At 33.1% G+C, this 13,946-nt stretch overlaps 1 protein-coding gene across 1 annotated transcript; it reads left to right on the plus strand.

Moving 5' to 3' along the window:
* Positions 1–9,792: 9,792 nt before the first annotated feature.
* LOC148788310 (uncharacterized) lies at positions 9,793–11,448 on the plus strand. Its single transcript, XM_088879988.1, has 3 exons — positions 9,793–9,896; positions 10,083–11,079; positions 11,146–11,448. Exons 1-3 carry the CDS (start codon positions 9,793–9,795, stop codon positions 11,446–11,448), a joined length of 1,404 nt encoding a protein of 467 aa, XP_088736114.1.
* The last annotated feature ends 2,498 nt before the right edge of the window (positions 11,449–13,946 follow it).

Consider the following 13,946-nt stretch of genomic DNA (forward strand, 5'->3'; position numbering starts at 1 on the left):
CATTGTAGTCTTTAAATTTCTAATAATTTCATAAAATTTCTATTTTCCTAAAATTACATGAAAGTCCTCTAATTTCCTAAAACATTCATTAAGGTTCATAATTTTCCTAAAATTGCATTGTAGTCCTTTAATTTCTAATAATTTCATAAAATTTCTATTTTCTAAAATTGCATTAAAGTCCTCTAATTTCCTACAAACTTCAGTAAGGTTCATAATTTTCCTAAATATTTCATTTTAGTCCTTAAATTTCTAATAATTTAATAAAATTACTATTTTCCTAAAATTACGTTAAAGTCCTCTAATTTTCTAAAAATTTCATTAAGGTTCATAATTTCCCTAAAAATTGCATTTTAGTCCTTAAATTTCTAATAATTTCATGAAATTCCTATTTCCTAAAATTACATTAAAGTCCCTCTAATTTCTCCAAAAATTCATTAAGGTTCATAATTTTTCTAAAAATTGCATTGTAGTCCTTAACTTCTAATAATTTCATAAAATTGCATAAATTACAGAAATTTAAAAAAATTCGGAAACTATAAAAAATTACTGAAATTTTCATTAAATTACAGAAATTAAAAAAAATCAGAAATTTTAAAAAAATTCTGAAATTATTTTAAAATTACAGAAATTTCCAAAAAACTTCAAAAATCAGAAATTGGGCAAAAATTTTAAAAATTTACAGAAGTGTACCAAAAAATTCAGAAAAATTATTAAAAATTTCTGATTTTTTTTTAAATTACAGAAATTAAAAAAATTTAGAAATTACAGAAATTAAAAAAATTCATAAATATCCAAACAAAATTAAAATAAGTCAAAGAAAAGAAAATAGAAAAAAAAATGGGGGCACTTGGTGGTGGGGTTGCCTGACGGCGGCGGTGGGGCAGGGCGGTGGTGGGGAATGGGCAGAGAGAAGGAAAGAAAGAGAGAGAGAGGAGGAAGAAAGGGATGAAAGAAAAAAATCTTCAAGGCACGTATATATATATAATCTTGGCCGTTCCAACAAGAGTTACACAATTCAAAATACCGGTACAAATTATATATACAAAAGTCGTTACAAATTATGTAGTATAAGATATCCGTTTAAAAAGCCGTTATATAAATCATTACAATATAATGAGACGTTGTTTTGGTAATTACCGTCACAAATGCCATTACAAAAATTGTTCCAATTAATTAATTAATTTTATTGAAAATTTTTTGAAAAAAGATGTTGTTTTCAACAATTTAATGTTGTATAAGCGTATCATTGTACTGGAACAATACAATTGAAATATATTAATAAAACAAAAAATTTTATTTGACATTTACATGTACACATTTTGCAATAAATTTATATGTTCGTAAATGTTAGTATTACATTGATGTAACTGTCATCTTAAAGTGTTGAACTACATGTGTTAATCAGGTCGTCAAAATTAAGATTCAACCGTCAGATATCATCACACGTATGAAAGAATCCATTTGGCCAAGTTGTAACCTCATTGGTTATACAACCTCTGTAACAACATTTGTAACGGCCAATCGAATTCATAATTCCCACTATTTTTTTAATTTTAATTTCAAAAATATTAGTTTGTAACGGCTTTTATAATGGTAATATAAATTTGGGCGTTACAAATACCATTTTTCACGCCTTCATTTGGAACGGCCATTGTAACAGACACTTATTAGTTTGGCCGTTCCAAAGATTAAATTATTTTTTACCGACTTTTGTAACGGCTTTTTTGGAGCTCTTCATGTTCAGTTATTTTGTAGTGCCCTTTGTATCGACACCTAATAAAATATTCGTTCCAATTGTCACTATTTTTGTAATACTGTCTTTTTAAATATTTTTCCAAGCCTTTTACCACCGTCATTGTAACGGTTCTTCATATTGCCTAATAGCCATTACAAAAAAAATTCGAGCCATTACAAAAATCGCAGCAAATTAGTAATGCCCAAGAAATTGTAACAATTTTACGCATACCACATATTTGTAACAGCTTTAGTAACGGTTGTGGCCATTAAAAAATAAATACATTTTTATCACCTCCTCAATGTCTCAGAACGTCTAATCCGTTATAAAATCGTCACAATGGTCGGTCCAATTGGAACAACCATACTGCCGTTACAAAAAAAGCCGTTATAAATTCTGTCCTTCTTTTTAGTGAAAAAATTGCACATTTATGCAATAAATCTCGCAAAAAAATTTAGCAATATGATACAATACACAAGAATTGCATAAATTACACAACTATACAATAAATTGCACAAATAATTGCACTGTATAATAAATTACAGAATAGATGCATAAATTGCACAACTATACAATAAACTTCCAAAAACTACACAAATATTACTGAAAGTATTATAATTTCATAAATACATTTTAAGTTTAGAAAAAATATATTATAATTTCAATAAATTATTTTTAATTTCAGTGTGATATATATTTTCATAATTACAGAAATTATATAAAATATAGTTTTTTATAGAAATTTTCTAAAAATCACCAAAATTATACAGAAAATTATGAAAAATTATAAAAATTACAGAAAATTATTAATTACATAGATGTAAGTAGCATCATATAACTTTATACTGGATGGTCTAATCAAACCGTTAAAATTTTAATCAGATTGTCAGATATGATTAAAACGACAAAATATTACATTCGATTAAGTCTTCGACATTTTTGTTATACGGATAGATATCATATCTGATACACAATCAACTTGGTTCAAAATGATACAACTGTTCATCAGACCATGTGATTTTAAATCAAAACGCTAGATATGTTCACATATGTAAAATATTGTTATGCATTTAAATTTGGAATTAATCAGGGTCCCCGATGTTAAGATGTCGTAATCGAGAAGTGAACTAGGTATATGTGGACATATTTAGGAACGATTTTGAAACTCCTTTAGGAACGGTTTTCTTTATATTCATCTTATGAACGAATAGTTTATATATTTAGGCACGAGTTTCTTTAAATTCATCTTACGAGCGGTCAAATATTTAAAAATCATTCCTATCTTTGATTTTTCCTTCACTTTTCATTTGGCGTGAAATTAAATTTTTTTGAACTAATTTTGGAACGGTTAAAATAAATTGACCCTTCCTATATTTTGAATTTTCCTCCTTTTTCTGTAGGATATATTAATGTATCTAGTCACGTTTTTTTTTTTACCGTTCCTATTTGAAATTTTATATTTTTCATGAATATTACGGAACGGATACACTTAGGAAAGGTTTTTAGCTGCAAACGTTCCTAGTAGGAATAGTTTTGGAATGATCTTTTCTATTTATGACCATTCCTAAATAGAACAAATATTTTTATAAAAATATATAATAATCATTAATTTATGCAAGGATTATAGATGTCTGATTACAGAAACGCTGAACTATCAATCATAAATTGTCTTCTTCAATCTCTTAATTCTCATCAAAGCTATCTTTGTCCGAGTCGTCATCAGATTCACAAAAATCCCCGATCGGAATGTACCTGCTCCTTGTTGATTAGCAACAGAAAGCTCAAAGACTAATTGTATAATGTTACGTCATGCAAGTCATAATTATGATTGTTTGTCGCAACTTGTGTAGTAGGTATTGTCTCATCCTCTTGAAACACAACTTCGATCCATCGAGAGTCATCAATGACTCTTCTGGTTTTTGCTTTGCAGACAGTCATCCAATCCATTTTGTCTGTCTTCATGCTAAGGTACTTTGTGTAGTAGATTTGTACTACTTGTTGTGCCAGGATGAATGGCTTGTTCTTGTGCTATATTTTCTTGAAGTTTACATCAACGAGGTGATAATATGGATGTAGCTTCATACCTTTCACGGGATCGACCTAACGGAATTTAAACAGAAAGATCTGCATGTTTGGAATAAGTGGGTAATCTAACTGAAGTATCTCTTTGAGAATCCCATAGAAGTCATCCATATCTGTATATGATGAGCTTTTGACACACCCCAAAGTTCATAGTAGACTTGCCTACGCTGTGAAGTTCCATATGAAAATTGTAACCATTTACAAAGTAGCACGGGAATGTTGCTACCTCAGTTGTAGGACCCCAATAATTCAACTTCAAAAGCTCATTGTTCGTGTAATTCAATTTGGATTTCCCTTGTGTTGAGCATATTAGAAAAACCATATATTAACAAATTACAATTGTAACACAATTCAAAGACACAATTCATAAGACACAACTTACACGATGTTTGAATAAATACTTGAATTGAGTAGTTACTAGCTCCTCAATAATGGGGTCCTCCGAATGGTGGTGCTCATAAAGTTTATTCAAAGAGTACCTGTTCACATACATATCAATACATAGGTTAAAAGCAAAAAAATAATACTATGAATAAACTATAGTTGTATCTTTACACTTACTCGTAGTATGGCATGACTACTTCACAATTGGTCAATATATACGTCTCGGTTATGTGGCGTTTTGATCTACTGAGCTATCTCTTCTTTGATGCACCACTACCTCGGTCAGAGTAGTTGAAAATAGACCATTGGATACAATTGTCGTTCATATAGAGGTCGTCATTTCTACGTGGCTTGTTCCATTTGTAAAGAATTTGCGGCTCAAAGTAGTGAAAAGTGAATAGACCTCTACAATTTATGCCTCGACGTGTGTTCTATTTTTCATCTTTATTTTCAAGTATCGAAGAAATCCAATAATCAAATATTTATTAGAAACCTAATGACACTAGAATAACTCGTGTACTACCTGTATTCCACAGGCCCTCCCACTCGCGCTTCATATGGCAAGTGAATAATTAGGTGCTTCATTCAGTCGATGAAAGATGGCGGAAAAATTTTCTCGAGGTTTCAAAAGATGGTTGCGAAACTATCTAATTCTTGTACTTTGTCTACATGGAGTGTTGTTCAACATAAAATTTGGAATAGAAGATTGACCTCTGTCAATGCGTTTCACATAGGCTTAGGAAGCATATTACGGAAGGCTCCCAACTCCCAGTGTCTCTACAATCAATTCTTGAAGGCGGCGCATCCTTTCGAAGCAAAAATGGGTGGTACAGGCAATAGTTGGGACGCTCATATAGTCCGACCTCATGCTCCCTTTTAGGCGGAGGGAGTTCCATGCCATGAGTGCCAGATGAAAGAGGTAATAGTCGATTTTTTCCTTGAACATGTATTTGGATTATGAAACCTGGATCTGGGATGAGATGTTTTCTCCTTCGCAACTGGAATCCGGATCAACTTCTGCATGAATACATGACAATCATGACTCTTCATGCCATTGAGCTTCAACTTAGATGCATAACCATCAGGAAACTTCATATGACTAATCCATTCACATATCCTCCTCTTCTGCAACTCCTCAATCAACGGCTCCAGGTAAACATCGATGAGATGTTTTGAATTGGAACGACCGGGGATCACCATCGTGAGGAACATATAATTTTCTACATTTTAAATTAAACCGAATGCAAGTGAATGATAAAAGGGAACCCATTTGATTGGGTTATTTCAACATCTTAAAATCCATTGTTGTTTTCATGCTTTTGCCGCCTTCCTAAGCCGGTCCACTTTCTTTCATATCCATCATATCCAATATAAATAGTAAAGGCATAATTATATGTAGAAAATGCACATTTCCATAATAAAATAAAAAATGGATATTAAAAGTCGTACATCCAATGTACATTTTAAGTTTTTCTTTGAAAACATTTTCTAATTAATCTAAGGCAAATTTTAATTTTGAAAGAATTAAATTAACTAAAATCAAAACAACCAAAAATTAGTACTTTCAGAAAATATGCAGAAATATGAAAATATGCGTGCTTGTGTGGGGCTGCAAGACTGCGACCCCTGCGAGCACACACGCTAGCAGGCATGCTGGCCAGCTGCAAATGTCCAAAACCATTTTTTTATCTTTTTTTTTTTGCATAAAAAATTGAAACAATGTATAAATTTTAGAAAATCCAATTTTAGAAATTCCTTAATATCCATAATTAATAAACAAATTAAACCATGTATTTTAGACATACCATTATACAATTAAATAAAACACATGCTTTTCAAAAGCCATAAATCACGTAGTACATGCGTCCAAAATATAATACATATAAAATCCACAATCACAACATTAAACCAAGCTCTGATACCTCTTAGAGAAAGTGTTAAAGGCTTCTTGATATATTAAGCTTCCTGAGCCTGCTGTTAGGCTAATGTATGGGCTGCAAATTGGACTGTTCATTCGTGGTCGTATCAATGCACATTTAAAATTTACTTGTGGTCTACTAATTTTGATTAAATATTTATTTTACTTTTATTTAATTAAATTAATATAGAACAAAATATAAAAGTTGGGATAAATGTATTTTTTGTCCTCAAATCTAGCCATTTATATAATTTTTGGTCCTTAAACAATTTAAGATTGCAAGTTTGATCCTCAAACTTTAACTATTTTTTGCACTTTTGGTCCTCTCGTTAACTTGTCCATTAAACTTAATAGAAATTTCATTTAAGTGGAAAAAATTGTTATTTTCCTCCCATTTTGTGGTATTTTTCAAGTTGTAATCCAATGTACCCATTTTTTTTTATGTTTTTTCAAACTTCGAAAGAGAATAAATAAAAAATAAAATAAAATAAATTTAAGTAACAAATTTTTAAATAATCTTAACAAAAAAATTGCCAATTCTAGAAAATTGTCAATAAATTTTAGAAAAAATTGTTGTTCAAATTTATTTTTTTGGGTATATTATCTTTTGAAGGTTGAAGAAAAATAGAAAAATGCATGTATTGGATTACAACTTGAAAAACACCAATAGGAAGAAAATAACAAATTTTTTCCTCTTTAAATGAAATTTTTATTAAATTTAATGAAAAAGTTAATAGAAAGACCAAAAGTATAAAAAAAAAAAGAAACTTAAGTTTGAGAATCAAAATCACATCCTTAAATTATTTGATAATCAAATTTGCATTAATAATAATACTTGAGGACCAAAAAGTTAGACGTCGAAATCCAATTTATTTCGACAAGATGTTATATCAAGAAGTACCGATTTTGCTCACAAAATCACAAAACAGACCCCTTTCCATTTCAAAATTTCTACAAACCTTAGTTCCCAAATTCGCTCCCTCTCTGTCCACCAATGTCATCGTAACCCCCAAAACGTCGACGCTGCAAAAGAGGTGTAAGGCTAGAAGAAGAAATAGAGCAAATGGCTCAAAAAGTACACGGACCACTCTGCAAGTTGGACTTACCTCCACTCTCTCGTCTTGTCTAACCTTTCAAAGACCCATTTTACCCATTTGATCGACGAAGTGGCCTAATTTTTTTTATTTTTTTTCTCAAGTAATTGAAAGAATATGTTTTTTACCCTGTGAGATGTGGGATTTTTACATGTGGAAATTAAGAAATAAATGGAGAAATTATGTAGCTTTTGCTGCATTGTACAAATGCCCTGAATTTTAGTGAAAATCTTATGTTTTATGTAGTATAATTTTTACGTGCTTACCATAATTTTAAGGGTTTATTTTGTCTATCTTGCGCTTTAACTGGCACCTGTCTTTGAAGGTTTCCCTTTGAAACCAAGCAAGAACTCTACATAAGTTTCTATTTTCTCCATGTTTTTTTTTCTCTGATGTATCTCCTTTTCTTTACTGAAGATTTCATTTTATGTATGTTGTGTTGTCTCTTGGAATTTTAATTTACCCCAAATAAATGTTTTAATATGCTTCATTTAATTAATTGCTTTATCTCTTCTCATCAGCTTCTGCATGGCCAAGGATCATGATGCCCCAGTCGAATCCGAGGCTTCGGTGGCGATGGCAGAGCAGTAGATGTAGCTGGCTGCAGTCGGGGACAAGAACAAGGGCTGAGTATTCGGCCTTGGTTTTGAGGCCTATGTTCCCAGCCGGACCTTCACATCACCATGGCCACCCCCACCGCCATCGCCACTGCCACAACCAAATCCGGCCATGGAGGACCGCATCGGCGACCTTGAGACGATGATGGCCCTGATGAGGGAGATGCGGGCCACCTCTCGACTAACCCTCCAGCCTCGAATCAGGACGATATGTACATTGCTGACAATGAGGGTTTAGATTAGGTTCTAATTTTCTTTTTCATTTTTGTAATTAGATAATATTTTATACTAATATAATATTTTCCCTTAATTGTTAATGTTTCGTAATATTTATTACATTCCATTATTTCATATTAACTTAATTAATTAAATTCATAAATATAAATAATTCAAAATTTATTAAAATATAATATAAAAAAATTATAAAAGTAGAAATTAGGAATGGTTTTAGTAATTGTAAAGAAAATGTTATAAATCTAAATAAATGACTGTTCCTAATACCATTAATAAAATAGTTCTAAACACGTGTTTTTAAACTGTTTTGATCGTTCCAAATACCATAGCTAAAATCATTTCAAACACGTGTTCCTAAAAAGTGGTTGACCGTTCCTAATACCATTGCTAATATAGTTTTAAGTATGTGCTCCAAAATAAGAATGACCGTTCCCAATAACATTACTAAAATAATTTTATATAAGTGTTCTTAAATAAGATTGACCGTGCATAAAATAGTTACAGAGGACTGTTCCAAACAAATGTAACTGTACCTAATACTATTGCAAACATTGACAAACAAAACCATTCCAAAGACCTCATTCATATATTTATCACCGATACAAATAAATACAGTTCCAAAATTCAGGCACGAGTATTACAAAAACCTTTCCAAAAGTAACCCAACGTAAATAATATAACCATTCCAAATTTCATCCAGTCTGTTGAAATTAGAAAAATAAAATTTTTTTAGACAAGTTTAATATTAGGAACGGTTTCTAACAATGTGTTACAGTGCCCGTTCCAAATTGAAATTGTCAGGCATGAACTGTTCCTAAATATTTATAAAGCCATTTATAAGGACGGATACCAACCGTTCCAAAAATCGGTCCAAATTAATTCAGTCACTTTGAAACATTTCCAAACTGAAAACCCTTTTGATGTGTGATCCTAAATGTATCACCTCTATGATTGATTTACATCTTATATTTCCAGACATTAAACCTATGGATAAACCTAAATTGATGACTCCTTTTCATATGTAAATTCCAAGAAATATTTTTATAATCCCTCTAGGTTGTGATTTGTGATGCTGGCCAGCAGAAAACTTGCTAGAGATTTATTCCCTCCAAACACCTTCTTCTTAGCAGTCACCAATTACTAGCATCTCAACATGTGTGCGTTTTTTCCACTTTCTCTTTTCTTTTCCCTTTCTAGAATAATTTTTACATCTTGATTTTTCTGTAAAGAAATGAGGAAGTTCATACTCCTCAGATTATGCAGCAGCAGCAGACAACAGATTGAAGCAGGTAGCCGTTGGAGAAACACGTGTTGCAAGAAGCGCGCATTTTATTTTCTGTTATTAGGAATACGTTTTCCTTCCATATGCGTTTTTATCATTTGTGTTTTTATAAGAAGCGCTTATGCGCTTCTATTAGTGAATTAGCACTTCTTCATCCTACCAGTTATGAAGTCGCGTTAGTTATAGAACGGCTAGTGATAAGCGAGTATATACAGGCTTGCACTCCTTCTTCAACACAGAAAATACACAGACTTGTATTGAAATTCTGCAGATTTATGAGATAGAATTTTCTAAATCTTCTTCTTGCTTATCACGTCCGAAATGAGTTTCATTCTTTATACCGTTTCCACTGGAAAATTTACAAAAGATGGCTATGATTTACCCAGTAGTTCTTTCTTTTAATCTTTTTACTTCTTGAAATTCAAGAACCATCACAAGAACCAGATATGGGAGAAGATGCAGAAATCTTGAGACTTCAACCAGGGGATAACCCTGGTTTGAGTCTTGTCACTACATTGCTCGATGGATCAAACTTTCTTTCATGGAGCAGGTCAGTAAAATTAGCACTGAGGGCCAAGATTAAGATAAGCTTCATCAATGGAGAAGGACAGAAGCCACAGGAAAACACCAAAGAACTTGAACAATGGATCAGAACAGATTGCATGGTGTCATCGTGGATTCTAAATTCCATCTCAAAAGATGTGGTCAAAAGTTTCATGTAAACAAATACTTCAAGAGATCTTTGGGTAGATTTGGAGAACAGATTCGGACAAAGAAATGGCCCCTTGGTATATCAACTAAACAAGGAACTAGCTTCAACTTCACAAGGGACCATGACAATTTCAGGCTACTTCTCCAAAATAAAGAAGTTATGGGACGAGCTAGCATGTATTACAAGAACTCCCAAATGTACATGTGATGCAGCTAAAGAAACCGTAGAAATCAAGGCTCATGATCAAGTCATTCAGTTTCTAATGGGATTGAATGATGCCTTTGATCACATCAGGAGTCAAATCTTGGTCATGGAACCCCTTCCAGATATTAACAAGGTGTATGCCATAGTTCAAAGTGTAAAGAAACAAAAGGAAGTGAATTCGGGTCAGCAATATACAGCTCCCAATATGGCAATGCAAACCTACAAGAAACCTGAAAATCAAAAGAACTTTCAAAAGAAAAGAAATCAAATAGATAAAAGAACTCAGGTTTGCAAAGAGTGCGGCAAGACAGGGCATTTAAAAGAAGTTTGCTTTGAAATCCATGGATATCCAGAGTGGTACAAGAATCTTGTAGAGCAACGGAAGAAAGGTATGTCTACTAACACTAAAATAGCTGTTGCATATTATCAAAATGAAACGACCAACAATGTAGTAGATAACAAAGTCATTGCAGCAGTCCTGAAAACTGAAATAAATAAATTCCTTGGTGGCTTTAAACCTCAGACTTTGGCATTGGCAGATACTGGACACCATGACTTCTCAGGTAATTCTTATGATAAATCATGTCTTAATTACAACTCTACTGAAGATTGGATTATAGACAGTGGCTCTACTTCTCATATGTGTAACAATGAAATGTTATTTGCTAACAAGAGAACTAAATCTTCTAATAATTGGATTCACCTAGCTGATGGTACTAAACATCAGGTCAAGAGTTCAGGAAACATCACACTTTTTAGCAAGATTATCTTAAATGATGTTTTATATGTACCTGATCTTCAATTCAATCTCTTGTCTGTAAGCAAATTATGTAACTCATCAAACATAGATTTTAAGTTCTTTAAATCTTGTTGTGCAATGCAGGACCACAGGACTAAAGATATCATTGTAGTTGCCTGCTTAGTAGAAAGATTGTATATCTTGAATAAACAGAGTTTTGACAGCAAGCATATCCAAGAAATACTGCATGATCACAGAAATTTTAGTCTTGCCACTTCACATGTTTCATCAGAATTATGGCATAGAAGATTAAGCCACTTATCTCAAAATGTTATAATACATATTAGCCTTATTAAAGGTGATAAAGATCAGCATGTACATTGTGAAGTTTGCCCTCAGGCAAAACAACAGAGATTACCTTTTTCCATTAAGTACTTCAGTTTCTGATGAATGTTTTGACCTCTTGCATGTGGATTTATGGGGGGGCCCTTATAACAAATATTCTTTATCCAAATGTAGTTTTATGCTCACTATTGTTGATGATAAAAGTAGACGCACATGGACTTATATGTTACAGCATAAAACACAGACAACAGATTTCTTAAGAACCTTTCATAAAATGGTTCTGACTCGATATAACAAAAGAATCAAAATGATAAGGAGTGACAATGGCACAGAATTCTTAGGAGAACAAACCCAAAAATTGTTCAAATATGAGGGAATTATACATCATACTACATGCACATATACCCCTCAACAAAATGGGATTGTAGAAAGAAAGCACAAACACTTCCTTCAAATGGCTAGATCTCTTATGTTTCAAAGTAATTTGCCAAAAATATTTTGGAGTGAAGCCATCTTAACCTCCACTTACATCATAAATAGAATCCCATCAAGCATCTTAAATTGAAAAACACCATATGAAGTCCTATTTAAGAAACTGTGGACTATTCCTCTTTTAGAGTTTTTGGCTGCGTATGTTTTGCAACCAACAATATGCCTCATAAATCAAAATTTGAAGCTAGAGCATCCAAATGTGTGTTTTTGGGGTATGCCCCAAATCAAAAGGGTTATAAAGTTTTTGATATAGATAAAAGACACCTTATCATATCTAGAGATGTTACTTTCAAGGAGGAGATTTTCCCTTATGCAGAACAATTGAATGATCCTGTTTCTTGTCCTATTCCTAAACCTGTAGAAGATATAGATTATGAATCTGAAAAAGCAGAAACTTCTACAGAAACAACTAATGAAACTCCTGTTACTCAGGTAGATGAGAATACCACTCTTAGGAGATCTACAAGGCATACCAGCAGACCATTGAGACTGAATGACTATGTATGTACCTTTAATACTGATATGCCAAACATTACTTATTCCTCACCTATTCATAGATGCCTTGTTCCAGCTGCTGAGCATCCTCAAGAACCTAAGAATTTTGAAGAAGCTGTGAAATGTATGAATTGGACAAATGCCATGGATGATGAGATAAAAGCCTTAGAGAATAATGAAACATGGGAGATTACACCTCTTTCTAAAAATAAAAGGGCTATAGGTTGCAAATGGGTATATAAATTAAAGTTAAAACCCAATGGTACTGTTGATAATTATGGCCCAATGTCCGCGGCCCACTAAAGGCAGAGCCCACAAGTCCCACCCACCTGGCATGACCCACTTCAACTTTACCCGGCCCATACCCGGTACCCAATATCCGACCCACTAATATATCTACTTAAGCTGAATTCTAACCCTAAAGGTTAGTCTGTTTTCCCCCTCTTTTCTACTGCACTGCTGACCTCGGTTCTTCTTTCTCTCTTCCATATTCTCCCATGGATTTGGTATGATTCTCCTTCTATATTCTTCACCGGAGAAGGAGGTGGCTTTCCTAAGCCAATCTAATGGCTTATGGAAAGCCGCCAAGCTTTCCTTCTCTGTTTTCCCCACCAACTCTTATAAATAGGGATCTTTTCCCTTTGACCGAGAGACACAAGATATACAACCCACATACCTCCCTATCCCTCGAGTTCTTAGTGAACCTGCTATCAGTCTCTGTGACTTGTTGATTTCGGTGATTTTGGTGGAAGTTGTTAAGGTGGAGTAGCCGTGGGTGCGATTGTGGGATACTGAGTCTTTGGTGACCCAGCTTGGTGCTTTATCACTTGGATCTGGTTCATTCTGAGCTACCTATCCCAATCTTGCAATATAATTTGTTTATATTTACTGTTATTTATTTTGGTCTGTAAATTTTTAAGGAGTTTTGTACTCCGTCATATTTATACTTGTAATAGTTGGCTAGGCCATTTGTTTAAGTTATCACTGAGGGGATTACCACCATACAGTGGTATCAGAGCCATACCTCTGAGATCCGGCTCCTGGTGGTGGTAACTTTCTAACCCCTCTCTTTTAATAACTGTTGATATATTCTGCTGCTGATTCCTACTGTTGATACTTGTATATTACACTCTTATTATACCGCGGTTAAGCCCCCTAATATCCCTCTTGGCCGGACCCTCGAGGTCGTCGGGTATCTGGACGGGACTTAGGCTGGTGAGCCTCGGTTTTCGCTATATCTTGGTCCTATTGATCTTTGTGATATTTCTTATCTCTGTGATTTTATCTCTAATCTGTGTAATTCCTTAATATCGATCTGTGTGATCTCATACAAACTGCTGATATATACCCAGTGGTGATTTCATCCGTTTTTTTTTTTAGGAAATTCTTGAACTACTGTGATCTCATTATCTGTATAACATTGATCTGTGTGATCTCTTAAACTGTTTCTTAAACTCTGTTGTGAACTTGTTACTAGTTTACTGTTTAAACTGTTGTGATCTTAGTGATCTTACAAACTCTATTATCTGTTGCTATTTTTCTTGCCATATTACTGGGATATCTTGTTGCAATTAGTGCTTAACTCTGAAATTCTTTGTCATCCTTGATTTATT

This window comes from Sesamum indicum, linkage group LG4 (genome assembly GCF_026168435.1).
Source record: "Sesamum indicum cultivar Baizhima isolate 11 linkage group LG4, ASM2616843v1, whole genome shotgun sequence".
Taxonomy (NCBI): Eukaryota; Viridiplantae; Streptophyta; class Magnoliopsida; order Lamiales; family Pedaliaceae; genus Sesamum; species Sesamum indicum.